Source organism: Geotrypetes seraphini, chromosome 18 (genome assembly GCF_902459505.1).
Source record: "Geotrypetes seraphini chromosome 18, aGeoSer1.1, whole genome shotgun sequence".
Lineage (NCBI taxonomy): Eukaryota > Metazoa > Chordata > Amphibia > Gymnophiona > Dermophiidae > Geotrypetes > Geotrypetes seraphini.
In genome coordinates, this window is record NC_047101.1 from 21,204,913 (window position 1) to 21,217,638 (window position 12,726).

General features: G+C 43.8%; 1 protein-coding gene across 1 annotated transcript in view; it reads left to right on the forward strand.

Annotated features, from left to right (window-relative positions):
- GLRA1 (glycine receptor alpha 1) overlaps positions 1–12,337 on the forward strand; it is a 186,854-nt gene extending 174,517 nt beyond the window's left edge. The window contains 1 exon segment of the mRNA XM_033927678.1: positions 12,008–12,337. Coding sequence (XP_033783569.1) covers positions 12,008–12,295 — 288 coding nt within the window. The 3' untranslated portion in view covers positions 12,296–12,337.
- Positions 12,338–12,726: the final 389 nt, after the last annotated feature.

The window sequence follows — 12,726 nt, forward strand, 5'->3', positions numbered from 1 at the left end:
GTGCTGCAGATATAAATTCCTTGCTAGAGAAGTTTGCACGGGGTAATATGCGGGAGCTTCAGGGAGCATTTGTTTCAAATGCTGGCTATGGCGTTTAAATTGTCTGTGTCGATTCAGCAAACATTTAGACAAACATTGGATTAGCATTGCAGGACATATTTCCAAAATAACATCATTTTTTATTTCTTTCCGGAAGATTCTATAATCTGATATGGCACCTAAGATTCTGGTAACACATTCACTAGGATATTGCAGTAAGAGCAAGGACAAACCCTTTACGGGAGGAAAAAGCCTCAGACAAGGGCCCTCCCACCACCATGCATGTGAGACGCTTTACAGGAGTTGGCGATTCTCGGCGCATTGGACCTTTTGGTTTATGATTTTTTATTCTATATTTTTTGTGGCATATTTTTCAAACCTTTTTGCATATTGGACCCCTGACGAAGGTTTGTCTGAAACACGGACCGTGTCGGGTCTCTTGTTTGGTAAAAAGGTTTTTATAAATTTATATTTGTCACAATAAATTCTGCCTGCATCTTGTACACATCTGCAATTGGGTTTTTTTTGTTCCTGGTTGGTTTTTTCTGCAGACAAGGTTGGATCCCTCCTTCCTTTTTTGTTGACTTAAGATTCTGATAACACATTCACTAGGATATTGCAGTAAGAGCAAGGACAAATCCTTTACGGGAGGAAAAAGCCTCAGACAAGGGCCCTCCCACCACCACGCATGTGACTTAAGGTGTTCAGGGAACCTCATAGGCATAAAAAAAAATCTCCCGTGGGCATCAAAAACTTTTTGCATAATTCGTTCCGAAAACATGCTTGTAATCCAAAACACTCGTATTTCAAAGCGAATTTTCCCATAAGAAATAATGGAAACTCAGATGATTTGTTCCACAACCCAAAAACTTTAATACAAAATACTATACTAGACTTGTATTGCAAGATCTCACTCATTTAGAACAGTCACTACACTCTTGCAAGACAAGCAAAACATTTTATTAAATTTTAACTTGATATATAAACAAGGGCTTGCAATACAAGTACATACAGTACACAGGGGACATATTAATTTGATTTTAGAAACCGTGATTCCATTATCTTATGACACAGTTATCTGTGGGACATTATTATTCCCTAAGCCACCAACAGATAGACATAAAAACAGACTGTTAGGGATTATGACTGGGATAGCCATCCAAATGGTCACAAAAAATTGGAAAAACTTTGATCGCTTGAATTTTAGTTTCTGGTGGCACTCATTATGTCTGTTATAGGTTGGAAAAAATGATTACCGTATTTTCACACATATAACGCGCGCGTTATATACGATTTTACAAACCGTGCATAACCATGCGCATTATACGCGTGAGTGCGTTTTACAACTTTTTTTTTTTTTACATAGTTCCCCCCCCCCCCCGACGTCCGGTTCACCCCACAGGACCGCTTGCACCCCCACCCCGAAGCACCGCTCGCATGCACTCGCACCCGCACCCCCACCCCGAAGGACCGCTCGCACCCCCACAGCCACCCAACCCCCCCCCATCATGTAGAAGCTCCTACCGTTGTCCTGCTGCTTCCTCTGCCGGCGGTCCCAGCCCTTCTGTGAGCCCTGCGTCTACGCTGCTTCCTCTTCTGGCGGTCCCGCACTTTCTCTGACGTCAGAGCACACTCAAGGGGGAGGGTGGATTTGGGGTGAAATTTAAAATGCTATATTTATAATATATTGCATAATATAATATAATGTTTTCTGGTTGATAATTTGAGGAAGGGTGGGTGGGTGGGGTTTTTTATACTATTAGATTTTATGTGTTAGATATTGCAGTGCTATATTAGAATTAATTTATGATACATTTTTGTGCACTTGTTGTTTGATTTAAAAATGAATAAAGATATTATAAAAAAAAAAAAAAGAATATAGCATACAAAGAAACAATGAGAAAGAAAGAAAAAAGAAATATATGGAAAAAATATATAAGCCCAGGCAGAAGAAACTGACTTGAAAGTCAAAAAAAGGTGAGAATTTCTTCTTGATATCCTGTTAGGGGCCTTCTGCCTGACGTGATACCTTAAAACGCTAAGGGCTAGACTTTATTGTCCCCTTACTATCAAATTTCCATCCGGCCTGATTCACTTACCTCTCCTGTGATCTGCTTCGAATTCGTGCATTCAAATGAGGTGAAACACATGCAAATTGGACAGCGACCCGATTCACTACATTTCACTAAATTTCTGATCCAACTGGGCTGGCCGATCACCTGAAGAAGCGACTGCTGGGGACAAGATGAAAATGTCTTTCCGACTCAAAGCCCTGCTCTCTGCCCTGCAATCTCTCCTGCCTGCTCACCCCGAATGCTGACCTGCTCTGCCCTGCTTCTTATCTCTGCTGCTCGCCCTCATGCCACCCTGCTCTGCCTCGATCTTCCCCAAATCTTTCCTGCCACATAGCCATTCTCCTGCCCTTCCCCAAATCTCTTCTGCCGCATCACTGTTCTCCTGCCCTTACCCGCCCAGCGAGCCCGTGGTTTTAACCCATGGGTTAAAGTCACAGGTTTGCAGGGCTAAAAACTAAAGTTTTAAGTTAAAAAAAAAAGTTGCGTCTCAGACGGGCATGCACAGACCATCTACAGGTCTGCGCATGCGCGGGGATCGCTATAGAGCGATCCTTGCAGGCAGATGGGGGCATTCCTCCGATTGCCCCCATCTGCATATTTTTCGTTCCTGAATTCATTGGACCTGCCCTATCGGGCAGGTTAGTGAATCCAGGCCAAAATCAAAAGTACGGGATATATTTAAGCAAAGCTTGTGAAAAACGCTTGTAAAAAACGTTTTTTAAGAAGTTCCGCATGCTTAAAGAGGTGATCAAAATTAGAAAACAAATCCAAAAGGACTTACCAAATTTGTAGAACACTGCGGGCTTCAGCCTGAGCTGAAAGATATCACTGCTAAATGAAACTGCATGTGAAAATGAAAACGATTTAAAGCTCTCCTCGTGCCAAAATATAACGTCATCAGAACGTGATGACGATAGTCTCCAACCTTCAAAAAATAAAATGGATTAAAGAAAGAATGATACACTTAAAAATACAAAACGTAAAAGAAAAAAAAGCAAAAGTTGCAAAACTCCATGTTTCAAATTCTTCACGGACCGGCAGGAAATTTCTGTGCACCGGCACCGGTCCATGGACCACCGGTTGTAGAACACTTAGCCAAATAATCTGGCAAGGTGTTTTATGTGATTACTAGATATTTGGGTGTCTCAACTTGACCAGTGCTGCATACTTGTAATAGCGAGGAAGGGGTAAAACGCAGACCTTACGGACATCGCGGTTCTAAACCCGCACGCCCTTAAAAAGTTGAGGTCCATGCCAATTTTTATGTGTAATCAATTTTTCTTTTCAAACAAAAAAGCAACCTACAAAGTACAGGCAACTGTGGACTAACAACAAAGTAGAACCAGAATACAAAATAGACTAACCCAGCACCCCGCCACTGTTAGGCTCAGCATAGGTTATGGCTCTGACTGACCTCCATGACACTTTAGCTCCGAGACTAAAAGGGGCAAAACTTTTGCCCCGAGGTCCGTGCCACTTTTAGTCTCAGCACAGGGAGGGAAAAGCATTAGGATCTGTCAGAGCTAAATTGTCATAGAGGTCGGTCAGAGCCATAACCTAGGCTGAGACTAAAAGCGGCACGGACCTCAGCTTTTTAAGGACGTGCTGGTTTAGATCCGCAAGGTGCCCCTTCCCGTAGCAGTACTAGAGAAATGTTAATCGGGAGCCCCTGAGGGGACAGTAAGCTGCTCTCATCATAACAGATTACCATGCTCTCTGTCTTATGACGATGTAGTGGAAGGCAAAGAGGAAGCAAAGAAAGATTACATCTGAAAAACACAGAACCAGAGAGTGGTAGGGTTTAAGTAAATGGCTCCCAATAGGCCCGAACATTCCAGGAGAAAACAGGGCCTGTGCATCTCACATCCCCTTTATTGCCAGCATGACACCATGATATCACCTTATTAATCATGCCAGTTGCTTCCAAACACTTGAATGGCATCACTGTAAAATGTTAAAATTTGCATCTTAGATTAGATCATTACATTCTCAGGGTAAGCTATTTATGTCCCTTCATATAAGGAAATTTGATTTAAAAGAATTTTTGATAGATCATTCAGTTATGTAGTTGGGAATGAATGGAATTGTTTACTAACCATACTAACATCTTTATCAAATAATGGGGAGGGGGAAGAGGGTCCCAATAGGAGTTAAAAACCTATCTTTTTACAACCAGTTTGAAGATTTATAACTCTTTAACTATCCCTTCCTTTTAACCTTGTCTGGAGCACCAAATGTTCTGACACTGCTCCGACACTTCTAGAATTCCTACGAGTGTGTCAGGGCATTTTATACCCCAAGCCGCGGCTTTTTAAAAGAGGGCCTTTATAAGATATGATCCCAGGCGTGACTGGTCTCTTGGAATGGCATCTGCTTTGAATTTGGAATGAAAAATAACAGAATATAAGATTCAGATAACATAACATAATATAGATAAGAATCGAGTCATTACGATTATTGAACAGTTGTTTTAGAAAAAAACAACAACATTGTCATGTGGGGGGAGGGGCGCGGGCACCCCTCCTCCTTTCTTCCCATTCTTCCCCTCCACACATGCACTCCCCTTCCCCACATCTCTAGTTGAAGTTGTTCGCGGCGGTCAACAATGTGCTCTTTGTGATCCTGTTGGATCTCCCACCGACATCACTTCCTGGTGCCGCGCATAGGAAGTGATGTCAGAGGGAAAGCTGCCGGGGTCACGAGGAGCACACAACTTCAACTAGAGGTACAAGGGAAGGCGCGCACGGTAGGCGGGATTGGGGAAGTAGCAAGGGGAGGGGGCAGAGACAAGGGGAGGGATAGCACCCCCCCCCCCCGGGTGCCTCCGACCCTTGCTACGCCACTGTGAGTAATTGCCAATTATTATTACTAATCACATGCATAAGTGCTACAGTTTTATTCTGTAATTCGCTTCATCCAGTATTTCGCTTTATTCTGTAACTCTATTCATTCTGCAATTCACCTTATTGTCTAGCTTTATTCCTTGGGTTGCATACAAGAGATCTATACTACATACTTAAGATTCATATTTTCCTTTTATCTTTTTCTTATGTAATAAGTTGTACCCTCACTTCTTGCATTCTGTAATTCGCTGATTGTCCAGCCTTCTTCAATGTGAACTGCCTAGAAGTCATTCGACTGTGGCGGTATAAAGTTATTATTATTATTACTATGACCTAAATGCACTACTGAACCCCTAAATCAGGTGCCAGCCTAAAAAATAAAAAGGCAATTCTATCATTTTTGAGATGGTGTTGGACACCAGAGAGCTAAGCAGAGTTGCCATTTCAGTCCCAAATAGAGACCAGGAACATAGCCAGAAGTCCATTTAATGGGCTTCCCAAAAGTGGACTCCCACCTCCCACCTGCCCATCAATATGCCAGCGCATAACTTAAAAAAACGATCCTAACCACACCCACTTTTAGATACATGCATCTACCAAGTTGTATATGCAAGTTTCGATTAACTTCAATTAGCGTCAATTGCCAGTTGTCTGTGCCGATTAAGCCCTTCAATTTGTGCGCGTACAGCGACTGTGCATATCGATGTATACGCACGTTAAGGTGCCATATATAGAATTCGAACCTTAGTGCATGCTAATGTCCACTTGGTGCTCACTAAGCTTTAGTAAAAGAACCCATACATTTCTTAGATGCAGTTTGTTTCCCTAGCAATGTGTTGACACAAAACATCAGCTCATTATTATTTCACTGCAGAAGGGAAACTTGTTCTAGAAAGAAGGAAATTTGTGTTCAGACTTGCATGACGAATGTCGCTGATGAAAAGATGCATTAACAAATGTTTTTAAAAAGATGGCGCTATTCAAAAAATATTTTTTGTTTTGTTTTGAATCTGTGCAATGATTACGTTCACCAAACCTAAGGGCTCCCGGTGCAGGTGATCGAAGCAACCAGCGTGCAAGAATTTAAGAGTAAATGGGATGCCCATGTGGGATCCCTTAGAGGGTTAAGCCAAGGGAACCTGTCACCAGGAGTGGGATCCCTAGGATAGTAGACTTGGGGGTGGGTCAGTAGAGTGGGCAGACCTGATGGGCTATGGCCCTTATCTGCCGTCATCTTCTATGTATCAAAAAGTAAACTGACCTCACTTAAAACCTGTCTATGGAGATTGATCAAAAATTTGGAAGTTGCTCAGAGACGTGAAACTCTTCAGGGAAGGTATATACCTCCCCAGTATGGGTAGAGAGTTTACCTTCCAGTCATTGCAGCTTTTTCAATAACGATCACGCTCCAAGCCAGGGAAATTTAAAGATTATATCACTTTTTTCCCCGTTTAGTTTTTCTTCTTCAGGAGACCCAATTGTAAAAGTACTGAAAGTCCCTTTAAAGCTTTAAATAACTATTTTGAATTGGTGATGTAAACACACCTAAAAAAACAAAATAAATGTGACAAAGTCGAGTGTGAGTAAAGATTTCACTGCTCACTCTACGACAAAATGCTCAAATAAACTTATAAGGTTGTACTATGAGAGAGGAACGCTGTGAAGTACGTACCACTGCTGGAAACGGCTACCAATATGGGAGGTTTCGACTGCCAGAAGGACGCTTGGAGCGTGATCGTTATTGAAAAAGCTGCAATGACTGGAAGGTAAACTCTGTACCCATACTGGGGAGGTATATTACATTACATTACATTACAGATTTCTATTCCGCTTGTGCCTTGCGGTTCTAAGCGGATTACAAATTAAGAGACTGTATAATTTCAGGAATATTACAGTACATAGAATCAGGAAAGTATCAAGTTACAATTGATTAGTCTGGACGTTTCCAGGAAGCATTTAGAGCATATAGTAGATAAATAGTAGGTTGTTGAAGTGAGTTGTACAATGTTTAGGTATAGTTATGATGGTGGTGTTCGTGTGTGTGTATATACCTTCCCTGAAGAGTTTCACGTCTCTGAGCAACTTCCAAATTTTTGATCAATCTCCATAGGCAGGTTTTAAGTGAGGCCAGTTTACTTTTTGATACAAGCACTTTCTGACTTCCTTCTGTTTTCAATCGGAAGCTTCCCTGCAGTTTCTTAAGGAAAGTCATCTTCTACGTTTCTCTGTTTCTAATAGCGCGTGCTAGACCTTCACGCCAGCATTGAGCTGCCATTAGATCTAGAAGCGTAGCGCGGGTTTAGCGCGCACTAAAATGCTGTGCGCGCTAAAAACGCTAGCGCACCTTAGTAAAAGGAGCCCCAAGTGTGGCGAGAAGGTGAAAGAGAAAAGTTCCCTATCCCACGTGAACCATAGAGGGAAATTCTAGACCCCCCCCCCCCCAGATACAGTCTGCTAAGCCTTAATTCCAGAAGGGCACCCGAGTTCAAATTGTGTATAGCTTTAATTTTGACACTGATAAAAAGACTTTTTTTTTTTTTTTGTTCAAATCTGTTTTATTATGCAAGAACAACAGAAAGCACAACTGCGATAGAAAAACATGGTATACAATGTCACCTAACAACAGCCGCGGAGGACTGGACTCTGATGTCCCCCACGAGTGAACACCACCCCCACCCCACAGAAAGAACCCCCCCCCCCCCAGCTCCCCCCATCCCACCCCACCCCCCCAATGAACATACAACTCTCAATTAGGGTATAGCAATGGTGAAGAGAGGAACGGACTCACAGATGGAGCCTATTCAATACGCGGCTACGACTTTCAGGGGTCAAAATGTTCAAATATGGAGTCCAAGTTTGAACAAAGTCTCTGCTCCGGCGACGAGAAGAACAAGCCATATTTTATTAAATGAATCAATACCTGCACTTTTAATGTGGAAAATAACAGAAATTTTACATACTTCGCTAACAGCTAAAGACGTAGACTTTGGTGTAGTCATCGACCAATGGCGTTCCAAACACTCAGGCATTCATTGCCTTCTTGAGATAGTCAGGATAAAGCCTGCAGTGCCGGTCACCTCCTCGCAACAAGGCCTCGCGCTTGCACTGGGTCTGTGGAGATGCCAGTGGCAAAGCCAATGTTATCACCGTGAAGGCGGGGTGGTTAATGATATAGCTGAGCAAGCTGTTAAACTGATAACTTGACTTTGCCACTGGCATCACCTTAAGCAGCCAGGCTTAGCGGACAAATAAGGCCGCATAAAACCAAGCCTAGCTTGCACACCAAGCTAAGTCTGAATATTGACTTAATCAGTCATGTGCTAGCCGGCATTGAAAAACCCAGATATTCAATCCCAGTCACTGGAAACGGTCCAGCATTGAATATCTGGATTGAACGCTGGCAGTGGGCAATCAAAGCACTGCCCGCCTCTAGATGAATATCTGGCCCAGAGAACATAGATGAAACTGCACTATTTATTAGATGTGTACATGCATCTGTAAGCCCATGTAAGAATGGACAAATTACACAATTTATTTATTCAATTCTTTATACTTTTTTCCCAGGGGAGCTCAGAATGATTTACATGAATTTATTCAGGGGAATCAAGTGTTTTTCCCCGTCTGTCTTGGCGGGCTCACAATCTATCTAATGTACCTAATGGGGGGGATTAAGTGACTTGCCCAGGGTCACAAGGAGCAGCATGGGTTTGATCCCACAACCTCAAGGTACGGAGGCTGTGGCTTTAACCAATGCACCACACCCTCCCCCCTTTTGAAGAGAGTCCAGGGCGGTGAAAATATGTCTGTCTATGTGATTGTGTGTATATGCTGAGTGGTGAACTCTGGCCAGAGGCAAAACAGGAGATATCAGAAAACCAGCCCAATAATATACTTCCCAATATCAATTGGGCAGTGAACTTGAGATGGAGCATGTGTTTTTCTCTTTATGAGATAGTGTTGGAACTCTAGATTGGTGGCTCCTAATCCTATCCCGAGAGGATCCTCAGAAAGACTAAACAAATTGCAGCTCTACACTCTAGAGGAGCGCAGGGAGAGGGGGGACATGATTGAGACATTTAAATACATCACGGGACGTGTCGAGGTGGAAGAAGACATCTTCTTTCTCAGGGGACCCTCAGTCACAAGGGGACATCCATTCAAACTCAGAGGAGGGAAATTCAATAGTGACATAAGGAAGTATTTCTTCACAGAAAGGGTTGTAGATCACTGGAACAAGCTTCCAGAGCAGGTGATCAAGGCCACCAGCGTTATTGACTTTAAGAATAAATGGGATGCCCTAGTAGGATCCTTACGAGGGTCGAGTTAAGGAACTAGGTCATTAGTACTCAGACTTAATGGGGTGGGTCAGTAGAGTGGGCAGACTTGATGGGCTATAGCCCTTTTCTGCCGTCATCTTTCTATGTTTCTATGTCTCTCACATTTTCAGACTATCCCATCTAAATATGCACGAGATTGAGACCCTACAGGCCTATCCATGAAGAATATCCTTAAGACCCAGTGAGCTGATGGTGCCCCTGGACAGGTTTGGGAACCGTTGGCCTACGTGATAATCGTAGGCCCTGGGGAAGGGAAGACGCAATCAGTGCCGCCCCCTTCCCTCCGGTATCAGCTAAGGCATTTCAGTGTTAGAGCTATGATAGGGCTACAGAGGCGCTACTAGCCGCGATTCTGTAAACGGTGCCCAAGTGCGATTGGCATGCGGCCGTGCACTGTTTATAGAAATAGCCCCACAGTGTTATTATATAAATGACGATCCGAGCTGGGCACCATTTATAGAACAGCAGTAGCTCAGAGCACCGGAATCTGTGCCCAAATCAGCTGAAACCTAATGCAAATCCTCATGCCTCAATTAGGCACAGACCACCCGAATCCTTTTAACACTGCATGTGCCCTCAGTGAACGCTCCTGACCAGTGGCATAGTTAAGGGGAGGGGGGGGTGGGTGAGGGGAGCATTCTGCCCCGGGACGCCATGATGGTGAGAACGCAGACACCCTTCATCCTCTCTGCCCCCCTCCTCTTCCCATTCCTCCCCCTCCACGCACACGCCTCTCTTCCCTTCCCCCGTTCCTCTAGTTGTTGACTACTGTGAGCAACAACTTCAATTAGAGGTACGGGGGAAGGGGGGCCGCACGCAGCATGCAGGAGCGGAGTGGCGGAGACGAGGATGGGGGAGAGACACCACCACCCCAGACGACTCTCACCCCCTCTGCGCCACTGCTCCTGACCCATCCATGCTCCTCCCATGCACTAAAGAATTTATACACACGTCTTTATAGAATAGCACTTAAGATGCGCCCACGACTCTAAACTGTTGCCAATTAATGCCAGTAATTGAATGTTAGCACGCAATTATTGGTGCTAATTGGCTATGGACTGGATTAAGCGTCATATACAGAATCTGAAGGCTTCTGTTTTATGATTAGCAAATGTTAACTGGATAACGCAGAGTTAACGTGGAAACATTTAAGGCCTGATTCTATAAAAGATACCTACATTTAGGCACCTAGATTGCTTCGCCAAACTTATGTAGAAGCCTAACTTAGACCCTCTTTGTCTAAGCTGTGGTGGAGGTTTCTACGGTAGCCTGGAGCGCTATATGCATCGACCCTGCTCCGATGCTCATAGGCTATGAACATCAGAGCATTTAGCGATCCGGACCGTGGTAGAAACCTCTGCCGCAGCTTAGTAAAAGGGGAGGGGGGAAGAGTTCATTTTTTAATTGGTTCAAATAGCACTGTTATTTGAACAGCACCATTAAAAACTCATTAAAATTCATTTTCAGGCAGGCACCTGTAGGGGTGTTTTCTTATTCACACCTGAAGGTTAGGCCTCTCTGACGTCTCCCGATTGGTGTAGCCCGACTTTACTACAGGAAGAGGCGGTTGAAGCAGACCGCGAGTGATTTTCTTCACCTGCTGGCGCTCCTGCTACCCTCTCTTCCCTCCCCTGCCTTTTGACAGGTGAAAAACCGCATTTGTGGTTTTTCAAAATAACCCTACTTGTATACCACCTTTGTGTGGTTACACATTCAAAGTGGTTTACATAGGTACTTATTTTGTACCTGGAGCAATGGAGGATTATGTGACTTGCTCAGGGTCACAAGGAGCAGTGCTGGAATTGAACCCACAACCTCAGGCCACTCCTCACAGTAAAATAGCACATCTTCTCAGTAGCCCATGTTGATAACCTCCTCTCTTTGGGATGATATTCAACAGTTCTGGGTCTAAAGGAGAAAAACGCTTAGGGAACCAGGCTTGAAGTATGAAAAAAAAAAAAGTCCTTAAATACAGTCTATTTCTCTGAGAATGTAGCAATAACTCTCCACTAAATGAAATGGTCTCCACAAAACAATGCAGCAATCTCCCAGTAGGATACAGGTTTAGAACAAATGCTAGAAAGTTCTTTTTTACGCAGAGGGTGGTGGACACATGGAACGCGCTTCCGGAGGAAGTGATAGGCCAGAACTCTGTACAGGGGTTCAAGAAGGGTTTGGATAGGTTCCTGGAGGATAAAGGGATAGAGGGGTACAGATAGAACTTGAGGTAGGTTATAAAAGTGGTCAGAAACCACTTCACAGGTCGCAGACCTGATGGGCCGCCGCGGGAGCGGACCGCTGGGCGAGATGGACCTCGGTCTGACCCAGTGGAGGCAACTTCTTATGTTCTTATGATACCGAAAGTCACATGCTCAAGAGATTTGATTTCCAAGAAAAGCATTATTTTTTTGCTTTTTCTTCCTACTACCAACTTTATTGCATCCCTGCTCCAATCTTGTGGGTAATTAAAAACATATACGTGGATGTCCGGTCCACCTTCAACAACAAAAATTGCACATGATTACGAGGATCCCCTGATTTGCATCTGCGCCTATTTTATGGCTTACACCCTTCTATAAGGCTCATCACACTTTAGACGTGTGCATTACAGATATGCTATTGTGATAGGAGCCAGGAGAGGAGAATGCCTTATAGAGAGGGTGCGGTGTCTGTGTCTTATTTTAAGTAGACTCCAATGTTAAATCTGTTGCAGGAGGATGACGCTGGCGAAGGCAGGTTCAGCTTTGCTGCCTACGGAATGGGCCCCGCTTGTCTCCAGGCCAAGGATGGAATATCAGTGAAAGGATCTGCCAATAACACCGCCAACTCGGCTCCCCCACCGTCCAAGTCACCGGAGGAGATGCGCAAGCTCTTTATCCAACGAGCCAAAAAGATCGACAAAGTATCCCGCATTGGCTTCCCACTGGTCTTCCTCATCTTTAACACCTTCTACTGGATCATCTACAAGATTGTTCGTAGCGAGGATGTCCACAAGCAGTGATCAGCGAGGAAAGAAGGAGGCAGCTAAGGGGAGGACAAAGTGAGATAGGAAGATGATGACGTAATCTAGTGCAATAGCAATGCAGCAATGCATGCATTTAAGAATGTGGCAATATCTAATTACAAAGGGGGAAGGGGAACTTTTCAACCTATTGAACTGAAGGGTTGTGTAGGGTGGGAAGACTTTAGGAAACATGAAATAGGAGGAAAGCATATAATTGGGCTGACCTAACAGTGGAAGTGTTACTACTGCAGCAAGATAACTTTACCATTAAAGGGTGAAAGCAGTGTAATATATTCAATATATATTCATGCATAATTATAATGCAAAAAAAAAAAAAAATTCCTTTTGTTAACCTTTCGTCAGCTTACATTTTAACCTCATGGGGATGGATCCAACTGTGCTTCTGTTTGATTTACATTCTTAAAAAA